The sequence below is a fragment of the Xyrauchen texanus genome, chromosome 34 (genome assembly GCF_025860055.1).
Source record: "Xyrauchen texanus isolate HMW12.3.18 chromosome 34, RBS_HiC_50CHRs, whole genome shotgun sequence".
NCBI classification, from domain to species: Eukaryota; Metazoa; Chordata; class Actinopteri; order Cypriniformes; family Catostomidae; genus Xyrauchen; species Xyrauchen texanus.
The window spans coordinates 12,791,346-12,810,056 of NC_068309.1; the positions used below are offsets into that span (position 1 = coordinate 12,791,346).

The 18,711-nt window shown below is 36.7% G+C and overlaps 1 protein-coding gene across 1 annotated transcript in view; it reads left to right on the forward strand.

Annotated features, from left to right (window-relative positions):
- fam169ab (family with sequence similarity 169 member Ab) overlaps positions 1-13,045 on the forward strand; it is a 32,951-nt gene extending 19,906 nt beyond the window's left edge. The window contains exons 7-14 of the mRNA XM_052103669.1: positions 2,349-2,471; positions 4,511-4,587; positions 5,251-5,293; positions 5,406-5,523; positions 5,834-5,993; positions 6,282-6,431; positions 7,690-8,628; positions 12,480-13,045. Of these exons, the coding sequence (XP_051959629.1) occupies positions 2,349-2,471; positions 4,511-4,587; positions 5,251-5,293; positions 5,406-5,523; positions 5,834-5,993; positions 6,282-6,431; positions 7,690-8,628 (1,610 nt within the window). The 3' untranslated portion in view covers positions 12,480-13,045. The remainder of the gene's footprint in view (positions 1-2,348; positions 2,472-4,510; positions 4,588-5,250; positions 5,294-5,405; positions 5,524-5,833; positions 5,994-6,281; positions 6,432-7,689; positions 8,629-12,479) is intronic.
- Positions 13,046-18,711: the final 5,666 nt, after the last annotated feature.

Below are 18,711 nucleotides of genomic sequence, written 5' to 3' on the forward strand. Positions count from 1 at the left end.
ATGTTGAATTGAACAAATAGTGATCAGAGACATGTTAAGGAGTAACAAGAAAATTTTAGTTGGTACATTTACATATAAAAATAAGGTCTAGCTGGTTGCCCAATCTGTGAGTTGCTGTAGTGCTTGGTCTTTCCAAGTCAAATGATTCCAGAAGAGCATGATGTTCAGTGGCCCGGGGGCTTGTCTTGGTGTATGAAATCTCCAAGAACCACAAGTGGCCTACCATCTTCTGGGAAGGAGGACAGCAGGACATCCAACACCTCAAGAAAGTTTGCCAGCTGACCTGGAGGGCGATAGATGACAACAATATGGATTTTTGTGGGTTGCATTGTAGTAATAGGATGGATTTCAAAAGATCTGATGTTACATAGTGTGGTGAAAATGTCCAGTTTTTTTGAAAGAGCAAACCTGTTCCCCCACCCCTATCGGTGTGTAGAGGGGTGTGAGAGAAGTTGTTGGAGAGAGCAGCGGGTGTTGCTTTATCCTCTGGACGTATCCATGTTTCTCTCAGTGCGAGGATGCTGATGGTGGATTGTGTGGCGAAAGCTTGAATGAAGTCTTTGTTCACAGCTGACTGGCATTTGCAGAGTCACACTGAAAAGAGAGGAGCAGGCGCTGATGTGCAGAGTGGCTGTAGGTTGTGTTGTATCTTGCATCTATATCATGTAAACTGTCTGTAACTGATAACAGGGATGTGCTTGAGGGCACATGTTATTCGTGAAGTAGACATATTAGAATGTAGAAGGAAAATATAAGAGAATAAATACAATTAAAAGACACTTAAGTGCTATGGTGTGTGGCCTTGTCTGTGTCCTTGCTCAGTGGACTTGCACAGGTAGACTCACAGATTTTCACAGGAGGAGGGCTTTACATGAGGTCTACCACTTCCACATCAGCATTCACGCCAAATATATACAAGCTGATAACGAGCAGTTAAGTGAAAAAAGCTGGACACGCCTTAATGCTGCATAGCACAACAAAGATAATCACGTGATCAACAGAAATGATGGGTCGTGCAAGGTGACTGGTGCAGGAACAGACGCAACTTCAGTACACTGCAAACAAACAATGCTCAACATTAGCAATAAATAATATTCTAAAACTAGCGAAGCACTGTTTATAGACACACTAAAAACAATTATAGTTTTACACACCATAAACAAACAACTCTAAATATAGCAGTGAATACCCTGGGACAAGTCAAAACCATGTAGCCCACGTTTAAGTGACAAGTTCAACACAGTAAACAAACAGCACAAGCCTAGCATTGAATACTACTATAGAACAAAGTAAAACACTGAAATAAACACTTACATGCAACTGCTGACTCCTGTAGATTATCCTGAAATGACTATGGATCCCTTACCTGGTGATACAACGGGAAGTTCAGCTCAATTTGTTTATAAGAGAATGCTGTTCACAAGCTTCATTGGTTTTGCTTTCATTTGATCATGCCAGTATGTGTGAACCACCATTTACAACTGGAAACATGTCTCTTTTGACCAATTGTATCACGAGTTTGTGGAGAGGGTCTCCAATTTCATGACTGCATACATCAATCATTACATCAGTGCATCACGATAAAGCGCAAAATAGTATAACAAAAGAAGTGTAAAAAGCGGCTCATCATTTCTGCCAATTATACTTGCATTTAATATTATCACAAACACTGCGTTATGATGGAAATTTTACAACAAATTTTTCAGAGTGACGGATAAAGATTTTTCTAGCGCAACTTCTGGCCACTCTTCTTTATATTGTGCTTTTTACTGTATACAGTAATGTTTGTGCTTTTATTAAATCTTTGCTGAATGTAAAATTAAGTTCATCAAATATTTTTTTGTTAATGTGAAACGGCTTTCGCAACCCATTTTACTTATATTAGAATTAATATTTGTGATGCAGCATAATCGATAAAGGTTCAATCGTGACTTGGATTTTATACTTTGGGAATTAATTGGGAAGTTGCATAGTAAAATAGATCCAGGTGGTTAGATTTGATGGGTTGAAAAAGGGGTTTTTGATGGTAGCTGATTAGGAAAGTCGTTTCATGACATGCTTTTTTATTTTGATAAAAGATTATGAAGATTAACATTTTCTTACTAAAAATAATGAATCTTTCTCATTAAGACTAGAAATGTTAAGAACCCAGTTTTAAACAGATGTTTTTAATGTACTGGCTCAGTAATAGTATTTTGTTAATTTCGAAAAAAACACATGATGTATCCTATGTAGTGTGCCTTTAAGAAATCATATAAGGTCATTATAATAAGGTTACTTTTACACAAACACAGATGCATACTACAGTCTTTGTGCATCAATTTATGAGTTTGACCCCTTTGCTCCAGTATGCAGTCAATACCTGATCACGTACCCAGCCGATGGTGACCTTCTGTGGGAGGTGGAGGGAGTCGGAGGTCCCTATCAGAAAGTGAAAGTGGCAAGCAAACTTGGCTCACTGGCATTGCGATGTAAGTATTGGCACTAGTGCTGCCTAGATCCTATCTGTCCGTGACACTCTTTTGTGAGTCTAAAATAGAGATAGTGGATTTTTCAGATACCGATATCTAAGGTGGTGGGAAAGGCAGATAACCAATTAATCGGCTGATCGTTTTTAAAATCGATTAATTGAATCTTGAAAAATAATTTCTTTACTGTGATGAGCACAGACATAGAGGCCGCAAGAGTCCAAAATGAGTGAAATCCCAGATGTGTGTTTGTTGTGAAACCAAAATCCCAATAAAACTATTATATAATTTTTTTGGTGCATATTATGGGACTTTTAATTGTAAACAATCCCAAAATACACTGGAGACTCCTAATTTGAAATGTCTGTGCTCATACAAACTATATATGTACATGTGTATATATATATATATGCACTGGCGGACCAAGATTTGGAATAATGTACAGATTTTGCTCTTATGGAAAGAAATTGGTACTTTTATTCACCAAAGTGGCATTCAACTGATCATAATATATAGTCAGGACATTAATAATGTGAAAAATTACTATTACAATTTGAAACAACTATATTCATATATTTTTAAACTACTTCAAATAGTTCTCATCAAAAAATCCTCCACCCGCAGCAATTACTGCTTTGGAGATCCTTGATAGTCATTTTGTCCAGATACTCAAGTGACATTTCACCCCACACTTCCTGTAGCACTTTCCACAGATGTGGCTGTCTTGTCAGGCACTTCTCACGCACCTTACAGTCTAGCTGATCCCACAAGATGGGGTTACGATCCATAACACGCTTTATCAATTATCTGTTGTCCAATGTTTTTTTTGCTCACTCTGTTTCTGTTTCTCAAACTAGAGACTCTTATGTACTCACCCTCTTGTTTAGTTGTATCTGGCCTTCCACATCTCATTCTGTCCTTGTTAGAGCCAGTTGTCCTTTGTCTTTGAAGACTGTAGTGTACACCTTTGTATGAAATCTTTAGTTTTTTTTCAAGCAATGAGCAATTTCAAGTATTGTATTGTCTTCATTCCTCAAAACAATGATTGACTGACAAGTTTCTAGAGAAAGCTGTTTCTTTTTTGTCTTTTTTACGTAATATTGACCATAAGACATGCCAGTTTATTGCATACTGTGGCAACTCAAAAACAAAGACAATATCAAGCATAATTTAATGAACCAAATAGCTTTCAACTGAGTTTGATATAATGGCAAATTATTTTCCAGTTCCAAATTAGCAATTTTACATGAATACTCAAGGATAAGGTGTTGGAGTGATGGCTGCTGGGAATGGGGCCTCTCTAGATTTGATCAAAAAGTAAACTTTTCAACTAGTGATGGTGCTGTTGTTTACATCAGTAATGTCCTGACTATACTTTGTGATCAGTTGGATGCCACTTTGGTGAATTAAAGTGCCAATTTCCTTCGGAAACAGCTAAATCTGTACATTATTCCAAACTTTTGGCTTCCTTTGTTTGTTTGTGTGTGTGTGTGTGTGTATATATATATATATATATATGTGTATATATATATATATATATATATATGTGTGTGTGTCAAATTTAGCAGATTACCGATGGTTCTAAAAAGCAACTATAGGCACAAATAATATGTTAAAACTTACATCATTTGTAAAGCTTACAAAACTTACAATATGTTAAAAAAATCGTAGATTTTGCAGATAACCAGTAGTTCCAAAAATCAACTATCACCACCTTTAATCCGTAAAATCTAAATATCTGTGCAGATTTTTGCTGATAACCGATAGTTGCTTTTTGGAGCTATCGGGTATCTGCACAAATCGGCGCAGATATATTGATTTTTGCACTGATTAATCGATATATCGTTAAACCTCTAGTATTGAATACTCTACTCAAATTCTGACCTTTACAGTTATAGGATTTTTTTCTCCGAATGGCTTTTACCAGGCATGCTGGGTAGAAACCGTTAGTAGAGACCAATTTCACATGACTTAATTACACCTGATTTATAGTTGATATAACTGATTTATTTTTTGTGATGTTTGTGCTGGTCTCCATAAAGGCAACCATAGCTCATTGGTAGAAGAGCACAGCAAAAATGGAGAGGTTCCAAATATTGAGGAGAGCCTGGATATTATGGTAAATATAAAGATTCTGTGTTTTGTCCTTTTTATATGTTATTTTTCTTAAAACTATTCATAGATGCAAAGTTTTGGAGAGAGTTTTGGCGGTTTTAGCTACCTACAATCTAAAGGGGCCATTCACAAATTATTTTGCATCCGTCTGCACATTTGAAAAATAGTTTTTCTATGTAAACATGCACTATATATATGTCTTTGACCATTGTGCCACATCTCACTGTTTTTCAGTATCTTTTGTTGGAGCAGCACATTTGTAGCCACTTTAAGTAAAAAAAAAAAAAAACTTTACTATCTGTCCTATTCGTTGTGCTGTCTAGCTTTTTTAGGGCAAAAACGTGTTCACTGAGCGGCTCCTAACAGCTTATACGAACTTTAGAGAAGTTGGGTTTCTAAATTCAAGTCTGCTTCAACAAAACACTACTTAAGTAACAAATTTGCCATCTACAGAAACATTTAAGACAACTTTACTGTTACACTATCTAGTCATTCAGACTGACACTGACTAGTTAATTTTGAAAAGATGTAGTCTTGTACATCCCTACACCCCTTTATAGTTGTGCTTTATCCTCTGAATGATAAATGTAAGATTTGTGTGTAGTCATTTACAGAATTTGCAAACCTCGACTAAGTTGAATGCATTGTTATAATTTTGGTTTTGTAGGAAGAAGTGGTGGTAGTCAACAAACATCTCGCAGTAGCAGAAGGTTTGAATTTGTTTGGTCAATTTTACTTAATAAAAACATATTTTCCTGCCAATTCAGGCAGTTTAAGTGGGTGTTAAAATCCAATATTTTGTCTTGCTGTCTCTCTCCGTAGAAATGAATAAATTGCCCATATCCACACGCACGCGGAGCAGCGAGTGCAAACAAAAGAAAAGGCTGAGGGAAGAACCGGATGAGAGTGCAGAGGAGAACCAACCTGAAAAAATCAACAGGTCTATAAAATCTCTTATACATGACACCTAATAGCAGTCGATAAATGAGAGGTGGTTACAAGATTACAGTAACTGTTCTGTCTGTCACTGAGATATGCATACAATATCATAATGCAATAGAAAGGCTCTTAAAATGACCCATTTCCATTTGTCTGATAGTAATCTTTTAATATTAAATACCGACAAGCATCGCTTATTTGAAAATGTATTTGTAGTCGCATCTTTTCTAGTCTAGTAGGATCTTTTGGACTCAAAGTTGACTTTTACTGGATATTTTCTTTATCATTTCAAACCTGTAATGTGGGATCAGATTGGAGGAACCAGAAACAGAAGTAGAACCTGATGCGGTTGTATCCAAGACTAAAGAACCAGTGGACGGAGAGTGTGCTGGAGAACAAGAGGACAAAGTGGAGGTGGAGGAGGCTGTGGCCACTCTAACCCTTGCAGTTAAGGCAGAGCATAAATGTCCGGTGAGGGATGTGACCCTGTTTAACCCCTGCTAGACACAGCACACCCTTTGGTACAATATTTCCTCTTAGGTTTAGTATGAGGAGAAGTTGATAAACATGGCTGCCAGTGCAAATTATGTTTGTTTTTGTGGTTCATAAAACAGTTGTGGAATTGTGTGCTCTGTCCGGCAGAGGTGCATATGCAAATTGTGTTTGTATGGCAGAGGTGCATTATCAAATTCTGTTTGTGCACATATGCAAATATGCACACACCCAAACCACAGGTATTCAGCACATCTCTATGTACAGGTGGCAGAGGTGAATGGAGAATTGAGTTACAATCAGGAAGAAGAGAACAAGGCATCAGCAGACACTGCTGAGGATATGCTGGATCAGGAGTGCCCCCTAGAGGAAGAATCTTTTGTGGAAAATGGCACTGCAGAGGAAGAGGAGATGAAGGTAGTGGGAGAGAGAGAGAAGCAAAGGAGATGGACTTGGGAAAAGTCAAATATTTTGTTACTGATTGTTAAATGTTTAAAGCATTTCTCATACATGCTCTTAAAGGGATAATTCACCCAAAAAAGAAAATTCTCATCATTACTCGCCCTCATGCCATTGTAGATGTGTATGACTTTCTTCTGCAGAACATGAATGAAGATTTTTAGAAAATATCTCAGCTCTGAAGGTCCATCAATGCAAGTGAATGTGACCAACTTCAGCAGTTTAATCCATTTCTTCTGATGCAATCCAATCGGTTTTGAGTGAGAACAGATCAAAATGTAAAAACATTTTACTATACATCTTGACATCGTTTCCATCTTGATTGCAAGCTTGATTACACTTCCTATAGCGCCATCTAGCACTCTGCACATGCAATAACTAGGAAGTGTAATTGAGCTTGAAATTATGATCATGCCTAGAGACTGCAATGACAAGATGTACAGTAAAAACAAAATAATAATTTTGGTCTGTTTTCACCTCAAAACAAATTGGATTGCTTCAGAAGACACAGATTAAACCACTGAAGTTTTATGGATTACTTTTAAGCTGCCTTTATGTGCTTTTTGGAGCTTGAAAATGTTGTACCCCATTCACTTACATTGTGAGGACCTACAGATCTGAAATATGTTTCTTAAAATCTTTGTTTGTGTTCTGCTGGAGAAAGAAAGTCACATCTGGCATGGCATGAAAGTGAGTTAATGATGAGAGAAATGTCATTTTTGGGGGAAGTTTAAATGCACATACGGGTTATCAGTTCGACTTTAGTTTGACACAAAGCTTCATTCTTTATAGGGCTATCTATCCTAAAATAGAGAATATTTTTTGGAAGCCTACTTATTTAAAAGACATTTTCATTTATTTTTTTATGAATATTTTTGTGTTTACTTGATTTTTTTCAATTACCCAGGCTACAGATATTTCTCAGCAAAAACTAAGCAGCAAATATGGTACTACCAACAGGATCATTCAGTTAACAGTGTCAATGAGCAGAAAGCTTAAATATAACCAGTCATGACAGAGTTCCTGATAAAAGGCTAACAATTGGTATCGACTGTAAAAATCCTGATTGCATCTTCCCTAATCACCATTAAATATACAGTGCAAAATCTTGTTAACATTGCAAAATCTGTTTCTAAAGTTTAAATCGTCAACATCAACCCTTCAAATTAGTCCAGAGCTGAATTGATCGACTCTTGTTTTGCTTTGTCATTTGCAGGAGGACTTTGTCAATCCCTCAGAGTGTGAAGAACCAGATGCAGTGGTTGAGCAGATTGATCAAGAGCCTATTACTGAGGAGAAACTGGAAGCAGAGTTGGAAAATTCCCCTGCAGATGAGGAGGAAAAGGATGTGGAAGTAGCATCTGCTATTGATGAGGAAAAGGAAGAGGATGTAGCTCCTGCAGTTGAGGGGAAACATGTAGAGCAAATAGAAACCAAAGACACTGATCAGCCAACAACTGTTGAGGCCTATTCAACTGACCTGGCAGATGGGAACAGTGAAGCAGTGGTGGAACCAGTGCCTCCAGAGCCCAATACTCCAGAAGAAGAGTCTTCTGCTGCTCCTGCTGCGGCAGGGGAAAGAGAAGCCACCATGAAGACCGAGGAACCAGATGTGAACCAAGAGGATGAAACCGCTTCCAATGTGCCACTTGAGGCAAAGGAGAGCCAGCTTACCATGGACGACAAAGAAATGGAGGATGAAATTGAGGCAGGATATGAAAAGGAAGTGGTTCCTGAGGAGCCAGATGAAGATAAACAGGCTGACGCTGATGATAAAGGTGAACAAAAAGAAGAGGAGAACTCTCTTGCTACAGAAGATGAGAATGGAGAAGAGGTGAAAAGTCCGGATGAGGCCAATGATTCCACCCCTGATGTTCGAGTCCTTAGAGGAGGCAGAAGTAAACCTGTCCCTCCAACCCCCAAACGCACTTCCAGCAGACGGAGCAAAGCTGTGATCATAGAGGAAGTAGTAGAAAAGGAGCAGCTCACGAGCACAGAAGAGGAAAAGGGAAGCACAGAAGAGGAGGAAACTGAAGAGCACAGCATGGGAGAAGAGGAGGAGCCACCTGTGATTGACAGGAGGATGTTGAGACATAAAACCAAAGGGATGAAGTCCACGCCCAGAGTGAAAGCAAAGAGACGCAGCAATATCTGAGTACACACACACTGTTTCTCTGTCATTCTACAGCACTCCATTGTCTGTCTACACACACAAAAAACACACAATATATAAAGTACTACACAATTACGTAATACACTATTATAGACGAGGATCTCTACTAAAAAGATATAGAATGTCTTTTATACTTGGGTTAGGGTTTATAACTGGCAGTGTGTACAATATCAAGGTTGTGCTTTTGATTTAGATTTTGTTTAGTTTTATTACTAAAACAATTTTTATGAAAAAGTGATGTATTTCATATTTAAGGAATATTCTGCGTTAAATACAAAAAGGCCTTTGGACAGCATCTGTGGCATCCTATCAATTACCACAGAATACAATTTCATATCGTACCTCAGTTTGTGAAACCAGAAATGCATGTACAGTGGGAGTCTATGGAGCAACCGCTTTCCCATTGACTTCAATTGTAAGTGCACAACTTTAAACTTATATTTTGTTTTTGATGTTTACAAACGAAGCTATACATATAAAATATTTTCTGTGCCAGTCGACAACATGCCACAGATTCTGTTAATAAAATGTGACTTGTATTTAAAGGGATAGTTCACCCAAAAAATTTCAATGATCTCGTCATTTTCTCACCCTCATGCCATCCCAGATATGAGCTTCAAAGTTCTGGCCACCATTCACTTGCATTGTATGGACCAAAAGAGCGGAGATATTCTTCTAAAAAATCTTTGTGTTCAGCAGAAGAAAGTAAGTCATACACATCTGGGATGTCATGAGGGTGAGTAAATGAGAGAATTTAAATTTTTGGAGGAACTATTCCTTTAAACTGGAATATTTATTTAATGTGCTGTAAACACTGCCCTTTACTTGCAATGAGGGTTTACATAAATCTCAAAATTATTGCTGTGATTTTAATTTTCACATTCCTTTGTCATACATTTCCAGTTTATTCTGACCTATCCTAAACTGCAGATTAAAAAAACAGCCAAGCTTGCAAATTTGCCAGACTGAGTAGCAATGTGAAAGTCTTAAAGGTTTGGTTTACCCAAAAATAAAAATTATCTCATTTACTCACCCTCATGCTGTTCCAAACCCATATGACTTTCTTTCCTACGTAAAACACAAATATCAGGCAGAATGACAGCCTCATTCAACATTCAATTTCATTGCATCTAATAAATGTGAATGGTGACTGAGGCTGACATTCTGCCTTTTGTATCTCCTTTCTGTATTCCACAGAATGGAGAAAGTCATATGGAAACAACATGAGTATAAGTAAATAATAGAAAATGTGACTGAATATTCTTTGTTGGGTGAACTATTTGTTTAAATTACACATGCCATGTGTTGAGTTTCACCATTTCTGTGTTAGGAACAATTTCCAGTATCATCTGACACATTTAAGGTTTTAAAGAAATCCTGCCACAAATTCACATGCTTTAACCTTTCAACATAACCACATGATAATGCATCAGAGGACTTATTTTGTCTTAAGATGGTTCTGAACAGTATTTTTCCAATTTTGGAAAATTACTTAAAATGCTTTGAATTACACGTGCATAAACACTCAACCACATGCACTCGTCTATACTTGCACATAAACTATATGAAATATTCACTCATAAATATGCAGGTGTATATGACGTTTACGTATAGGTTTATATGTTAACTATATGGTTACATATATATGACTTGATAGAAGTTGCTGACTAATATTATAAATAAAGTTATACTTTTGCCTAGAAATGAATATCTTACAGTCTTCTATTTTAAAATAACACTAGATTAAACATTTAGCCAAAAGTTAATTGATGAATTGGATGCTGTTTGTTTGATGTCAAGAGCTTTAAAGGGACAGTTCACTCAAAAATGAAAATTTTGTCATCATTTACTCACCCTCATTTTGTTTTAATGCCGAAAGGCTGCTTAGAACACAAAAGGAGGTATTCGGCTGAAAGTTAGGGACTGATATTCTTTAACTTTTAATAGATGGTAAATAGAACCGTCAACATTCTTCAGAATTTCTGCTTGTCTAAGAAAGAGTCGTATGGGTTTTTAATGATACGACTAAAGTATGAGTAAATAACAATAGAGTTTTAATTTTTGGGTGAGCTACCCATTTAATAGCAATTTGGATGTTCATAGGAAGTAGTTGATTTTTGTTGTTATGACTGTATGAAGACTGTATGACACCATTAGCATTAAACCTTTAGCCTAAAATAAACTTAAGTATATTATTACTTTTTTTCTTTGTGTATTATTTTCTTTTCTAAAAGTATAAACCCACCTATGTTATTTCATTCATATTTTTTATGTTTAAGCTGTGAAAGAGACACTTTCAGTGTGTTTTTCCCCTCAAGGTTTTCGTTTTTATCTTTATTTTTGGTTGCACATTTTTAGGTGACCACAAGAGGGCTCTCTAGGATATATATATATATATATATATATATATATATATATATATATATATATATATATATATATAAAAAGGCCATCGCAAGGAGTCGAGAGATTTTGCACTCTTTCAGGGCAGGCTGTTATATGTCTCCAGGGCCATAGCAAGGAATTCTGGGCCCCCTGACAGTATTTTACTCTGGGCCCCTTAGCTATTCAAAAATACAGTTTTGAATTTGTTGTGGGCCCCTAGAATCATTACCACCTTTCACCCCACTAGTTACAGCCCTGTCTGGCTCCACTGTTATCTCACTGTGAACAACCAAGGTCTGTTGCTCGCATTTTTATAACAAGTGGAAACAAAAGACTGCGCACATCACATTTTTAATGGGACTGAATTGTAAAATTTCTCTCAATAAAAAGGGATCGAATGTGATTCCTTTTTTGTTTTGAAAAAGGCAAATAAAAAGTGGAATATTTTGAGCCGAAGTTGGAAATCTTGAGTGCTTTAAAAACTCTTTATTTACTTGTTTTATTTGTTTGAGCAATATTTTTCTGAAATAGCTGTCTGAATCTGTGAATTCCTGTAGTTAATAAATACCTTTATATATATATATATATATATATATATATATATATATATAATGTTCTTTGTGTCCTCATTTCAACAGTTTTTCACTTGAAATAGTATTTATTAATATTTCTTGTACAGTGTTTTTTATTTGAATGGCAGAAGTAGAATCTACCCCAATTATGTAGCTTTGCTGCATAGATTCTCCTTTTAGTCTTTCTCTTGGTAGACTTTTATAATGATATTGATGGGTCTTGATAAGGTGCTTAACTTTATATTTCAGCTGTGTGAACCTGCACATATGCGCAACGCCGAGTAATTTTGTACAGCTCTAGGAAGAGTTGAATAATTTTTTTGGTGTCAATCATTTGATAAGCAAGGTGTGTGAGTGTATGTGCATGTTCTTTTGTGTTTTCTAACAAAAGCCACCCAGCTGGCTTCCTTCTCTGCCTTGACCTGCCTGTTTCTCTCTGCGTCAATCTATTTTAGCAAATTTTATGTAATTTTCACATCTTTTGTATGTTGGTATTGCATTGAAAATATCTCTGTGTGTGCAACCTTGCAAATCTGCAGAGAATTGGTTAAGGGGTATTTTGAAGATGAAATGCCCAGCTGCATTTTTTGAGAAATATACGGTTCGAAATGAGGAGAGAATTCGAGACCAAACACAGACAGACATCCACCTCTTTTCACACCTTTTGAATGGTATATGGTTTATAGTTCTCCACAAGTGAGTGCATTAGTGTGTGTATCCACGCATACATCTGTGTTAGTGGTGTGGTGCACCAGGCTCTGTGTGTGTGTGTGTGTGTGTGTATTTTATGGTCCTGGCTGATTAAGCTTGGCACTATCAGGAGTGGGTTTGTGTGTGTAATTAATGATGTGTCTCCTGCTCTCTCCCCTGGTAAAGGCTAATAGGATTTCCCAGGCTACAGCGAGGAGAGGCTGAGTGCGTGTAGAAGTGTGCAGGAGAGGAGAGGCAGATTGCGAGAGGTGACTACACAGGAGGTTTGCAGCATGAAGAATATACATGTTTCCATTTGTGTATGTTATTAATATTGGAATCTACACCTGAAAAAAGGACTTGAATATTGTTCTGTTTCTCACCCAAAGTGATTGCATTGCTTATGAAGACTTATATTAAACCACTGGAGTCATATGGATTACTTTTTTACATGCAGACATACATATACTGGACCTTAACGCTTAATTTACACATTTTAAACCATGACTTGCACCGCACAAATAACTAATATTGGCATTATAGTCATGTTGTTTAGACAAAGGGGAACTGGCCCCCACAGTGAGTCTGGTTTCTCCCAAGGTTATTTTTCTCCATTAACCAACATCTTATGGAGTTTTATGTTCCTTGCCACAGTCACCTTCAGCTTGCTCACAGGGGCTCTAAATACAATTATTATAAAAAAAAATTTATTCACAATTTACAATCATATTTAATCAAACTACAAAATGATCACTAAGACTTTATAGATATTATGGTTTAATTATTATTATTATTATTTTGTTACTGCTTGATTTCCTGTAAAGCTGCTTTGAAATTGTGTGTTGTGAAAAGCGCTATACAAATAAAAATGACTTGACTTTTATGCTGCCTTTGTGATTTTTGGAGCTTGAAAGATCTTGCCACAATTCACTTGAATTGTATGGACATACAGAGCTGAACTATGCTTTTAAAAATCTTTGTTTATGTTCAGCAGAAGAAGGAAAATCATACACATCTGGGATGGCATGAAAGTGAATATATGAATTAAAATTTTTAGTGTGTCCATTTAAACGTGTAAAATGTGATTAAAAAAATTAAAAAGCAGTTTGTTGTTTAGCAGACATTCATTTGATGCTTTTTTTTTTTTTTTTTAAATGGTTGTTATAGTGATTGTTCAACCAAAAATGAAAAATAATTCATTATTGTCTCACCCTTGTGTTGTCTTTTTTGGTAAATAAAGGGAGAAATGTTGAAAAAATGTAGTGGTCTGTGATGTCATACTATGGCAGTGGAAGGCCCACCTCTTCAAGCTTCAAAAGGACTCAAAATTATAATTCAGAAGTCTAATAAATTGTACAATGTGACTCATACTTTGTTCTGAAGGCATACAATAGAGTGCAATAGTCTGGTTCTGGAATTAAAAATCCCATTCATTTGTCCCATAGATGAGTTTATTTTCAACAATATCTTTTAAATCTTTAAAGACAGACTTACCGTGAGCTACGAGGTTGTTCATTGATGAAATATGCTTCCGTTGAAGCCATCCATCTGTGTTTTCTCAACTTCATTGTTTAAAAATAGTGTTTAATAGCAGAATTCTTTGTAATCAACTACACTACCCATGGTGCATCAGAAAAATATCCACCAATCAGAGAACCACGGGCAACGAAACCCATGTAAGGTGCCTCTGACTGTGATTGACTTAATCGAGTCGGTCTCCCTTCACCCTTAAACTACTTCTATGTGTACTTATCGGGATATTTTGCAATAAACGTAAAATATAGTGTTTCTAATCTTATAAACAACAACCTAAAATCAATAGTTTTATATATTCCCATCATTTTCTATTCAATTCCATAATTTGTAATGCTTCATGGGATTGTAGTTTGTGTCCTCATGTAAGATGTTAAGTACAGTCTTGTACCTTTGTCTTCACGTCTGATTTTAAAATAAAAAAATGTTCCCTCCCATTTTTCTCCCAATTTGGAATGCCCCGTTCCCAATGTATTCTTATGTCCTCGTGGTGGCGTAGTGACTCGCCTCAATCTGGGTGGCAGAGGACAAATCTCAACTGTCTCTGCATCTGAGAGTGTAAACCTGTGCATCTTCTCACGTGGCTTATTGAGTGTGTTACCGCGGAGATATAGCGGATGTGGGGGTTTTGCGGCATCCACGCACAACTCACCACGTGCCCCACTGAGAGCGATCCACATGATCACGAGGAGGTTACCCCGTGTGACTCTACCCTCCCTAGCAACCGGGCCAATTTGGTTGCTTAGGAGACCTGGCTGGAGTTACTCAGCATGCCTTGGGATTTAAACTAGTGAACTCCAGGGGTGTTAAAATACTTTTTTGCCTCAAAACAAAGTTGGAGCTTGTTGTTTTGGTTCATCACAACTATTTTATGAAGGATTTTATTAAAAGTTTATGGGAGAAATGTATGGGGAAAATACTTCCGGAACCCAGACAGCTGAAAAAGTGGGTGGGAACTGACGCGCTCTATAAGGTTCGGTGAGAAACAAACTGAAATCTAATTTTTATTTAGTGAAAATCTTTACCAACTGTTGCGTTCTCCTGTGCATTCATGAGAGTGCACGAGAGCAGCAATTGTGCAGCCCTGCTCACGAGATGGGGCATTCAAGTGAAAACTCCCTTGTTTGGAACAATAAGACAACCATTATATTAACAGAAAACAACACTCCTTCACAAACACCAGAGAACTGTTGTTAGAAAACATGTCAGGAGTATGTTGGAAGTCAAAGAGGTGATGCATTTCTGTGCCCAGCCTTATTTGTAACTGCATATCAATGATTTATGCATTTGGAAATGAATTATTAGTCATTAATGAAAACCTTTAAAAACTATTTTTACAAAGGGAACATTAATGTAAATTATTACCATTACCAACTATTTTCAATCTTTTAAGCAAAAATCGATGAAAAGAATTATCTAATTTTAAACTCTGAGAACCATTTTAATATCGCTGTACAATGTACTATACATGCAGAATACAAATTTATAACAGACCCTAAAATATTTCTTCCAAGCTGGTTTATAGTGCAAAAATAAAATAAAATTTTAAGCTGAACTAAAAATACACAAGAACTACAAAGCGTAATCTTACATTTTCCATGAGTGTGTTCAGGCAAATCAATCAATAGTTTAATGATAGACATTTAAATCTTAAAAGCAAAAACAACATTTTAACGGTTTCATTTTTTTGCGCTAAGTTTGCTCTAACATTCAAATAAATAGTTTGTGTCACTGTAAGCGTTAATGAAGAGAAGATAGATGGATTGAGTTAACTGAAGTAGAGTGAAGGAGGGATGCTGAGAAGGTGTGTGTGTGTGTGTGGTGAAAGACGGGCGTACTTGGGGTTCCTGTGCTGTGGGGCTGATTGTGTTGCTAGGTGGAGGGGGGCATTGTGGGATAGCATGGACCGGAAAACAGGCGGGAGAGGGAAGGAGAGAGGTGTGAGAGAAAGAGCAGGTGATTTATAACAACAACAGAAGGCTTCTGCCCTCCACCTCCTCCTCGCCTCTTCTCTCACTGAAGCACAACAAGGAAATCCATTACAAAAAAGGCTTGTGCGATAATGGACTTTTCTGTGTGTGTGTGTGTGTGTGTGCGCGCGCAGAAGCAAGACACCGGATATATTTGGATAATAAAACTGTAAAGATTTTTTGAGATACGAGTGTGTCTGTGAAGCTCTGGTCCAGTTCGTAAGTGTATGTGTATAGACACATTTTAGTCCGTTAATGTGGTCCCCTTCTTCCTCATCACCCTGAGATAAAGACCCCTATTCTATCTCGGAGAATGAGAAATGGTGTGTGCAGACTCCAGAGAGCAAACAGAGAGAAGCAGGAGAAGTAAATAAGAAAGGGATATGGCACGCAGTAATGGTATGGTGGCAGGAAAAAACACGTTCTCCACCACAGGGGGGGGGGGGCAACATACGAGATCTAGTCCTGCTCAGAGTCTCCCTCTGGGGGAAGCAACGGGGTGGAAGAGCCCGTATCTGCACCTCTCACATTACCCTTTATGTTAAAATCAGTCAGGGGGAAAATTGGGGACTGCGTGGTCCTCCACAAGCCCACCTGAGCCCATTGAGACAATGAATGGAGGGATAAATGGGGGTCTATAAAAAGTCTCTAAATGCATGAGTAATAAGAATAATAACCTTGAAAACATGTTGGGTTTGAAAACCAATATGAAAAAGTAATTGTGTTTGTTAAAATGTGTCTGTTGGCTCATATACATGAGATAGTCTGAGAACTTATCCTATGTGTGTTTATTTACAGCGTAACGTTATGGAGAGTCTAATCATACCTATTCATTAATTCAAACTTTAATAGAATTTAATGTTCTTATTGTAAATTTTCTATTGTGTGTATTCAAATTTTAATTATTGGATTATTCATTAAGCACAATTACATTTCCATGTATTTGCTAGAAAATGTATTTGGAAGATGTGATTATAAGAAAACTCTCATAGCTTATCAGCTGAGATATTAGTTGATTTCATTAGCTATATCTAGGTTTTAATTTTTATTTTTAATTACTAAAAAAGTAGTTTTTTTTATTGCCTGATATCATAATATATATTTAAATACATTTGAACTCTGTCTGGGCTGTACATAAGCATATATTATACTGGAGAAAACACTGTGGATCTGATATTTGTTTTCAAAGAATAAAAAATGGTTTATTCAAACAAAGGTAATTTTTTGAGGTAATCAACTATATGTCACAAATGCTGTCGACTGAGCTTAACTTGTATTGAACCCGGAATATTCCTCTAAAATTACAAAATGTTTATTCCCACTTATTTTATAATTGTATCTTAATACCAGGTGTGATATTTGCCTAGACAATTGTTTTTCTTCCCTAGCCCATCAGATGGCGCCTGCTTTCAGACTAGGGGCTGTTCAGAGTGCAGTGGTAAGTCACAGATGTTGCCTGTCCCGTCCTTTTGTTTTCCCCCTATTGAAAAGAGAGACCTCAGCTGTTAAAGGAGATTCTTCATTATGGCTTCAATGTTCTTTTGAAAATCGTTTCCATTTAAAAAAAAAAAGAAAAAGAAAAATCCAAAGGAAGGTACCAAAGTGAGGGTTAAATGAAGTTGAACAACGCACAGGCTCGTCTGGTGCATCTATGACATTCTCAATGACAGATCGCACTGTGGGCAAAGGCCTCTAAAAGGACTACAACAGGCTTGAAAAGCGATGGGGAATGGATGGTGCTTTGGTTAAGGCAGATGTCTCCATGTGTTGCAGGTGCACTTTGTTTGTTTGTTTGTTTGTTTGTTGTGTTTGAAGTCTCAGTAAATTTGGAGAATTTAAGAAAAAAAATATGCTTTTGATTTCATCCTTTGGTATAGTAGTGATTCCTAGTATTCTCATAAACCAATGCGGAGTAAACCTGTGTTGAATTGCCACCAAATGACTAACCATTATTACTTAAAAGACAAAGTATGTTTAGAAGAGCCATTGACAAATGCAAAAATGTACCTGTGTAGTTGACTGAACTTAGAAGTACATTCATTTATTTTTAAATCAACATCAACATTTCTCTTCATTTTATGTGGTCCAGCTCAGTATAATATTTTTAATCTAAAAAAGTTATGTAGTCTCTCAATAACAACTGCAAATAATTAGCAAAAGGCAGTTTAGTATTGTTTTTGATTAAGTTTAGTATCTTCTCAAAAGCATTTCATGGCAATTACCCACATGCAGGATCAAGAGGTAAACCATTCTGATTTTTAGTTAAGCAAAGACTTAAAGGGCTATTTCACCCAAAAATAAAAATATTCTCACCCTCATGCTATCCTGGATGTGGATGAATTTACAGCATAAGGCAGCATAAGTGATCGATATGCAAGTATTTTTTACTATAAATTCTCCTACCTGCCCAGTAGGTGGCAATATGCACAAGAATGTGAATTGACAAAAAACTAAAGAAGAATGTGAAAGTTGTGATTGATTGCCAAAAAGACACAGTTGAAGTCAGACTTTTAAATACACTCATTTTTTAACCACTCCACAGATTTCATATTAGCAAACCATAGTTTTGGCAAGTCGTTTAGGACATCTACTTTGTGCATGACGCAAGTAATTTTTCTATCAATTGTTTACAGACAGATTTTTTTACTTTTACTTGACTATATCACAATTCCAGTGGGTCAGAAGTTTACATACACTAAGTAAACAGTGTCTTTAAGCAGCTAGGAACATTCCAGGCAGTTAGCCAATTAGCTTCTGATAGGCTAATTGGAGTCAATTGGAGCTGTATCTGTGGATGTATTTTAAGGCCTACCTTCCAAGTGCCTCTTTGCTTGACATCATGGGAAAATAAAAGGAAATCAGCCAAGACCTCAGAAAATTTTTTTTTGGACCTCCACAAGTTTGGTTCATCCTTG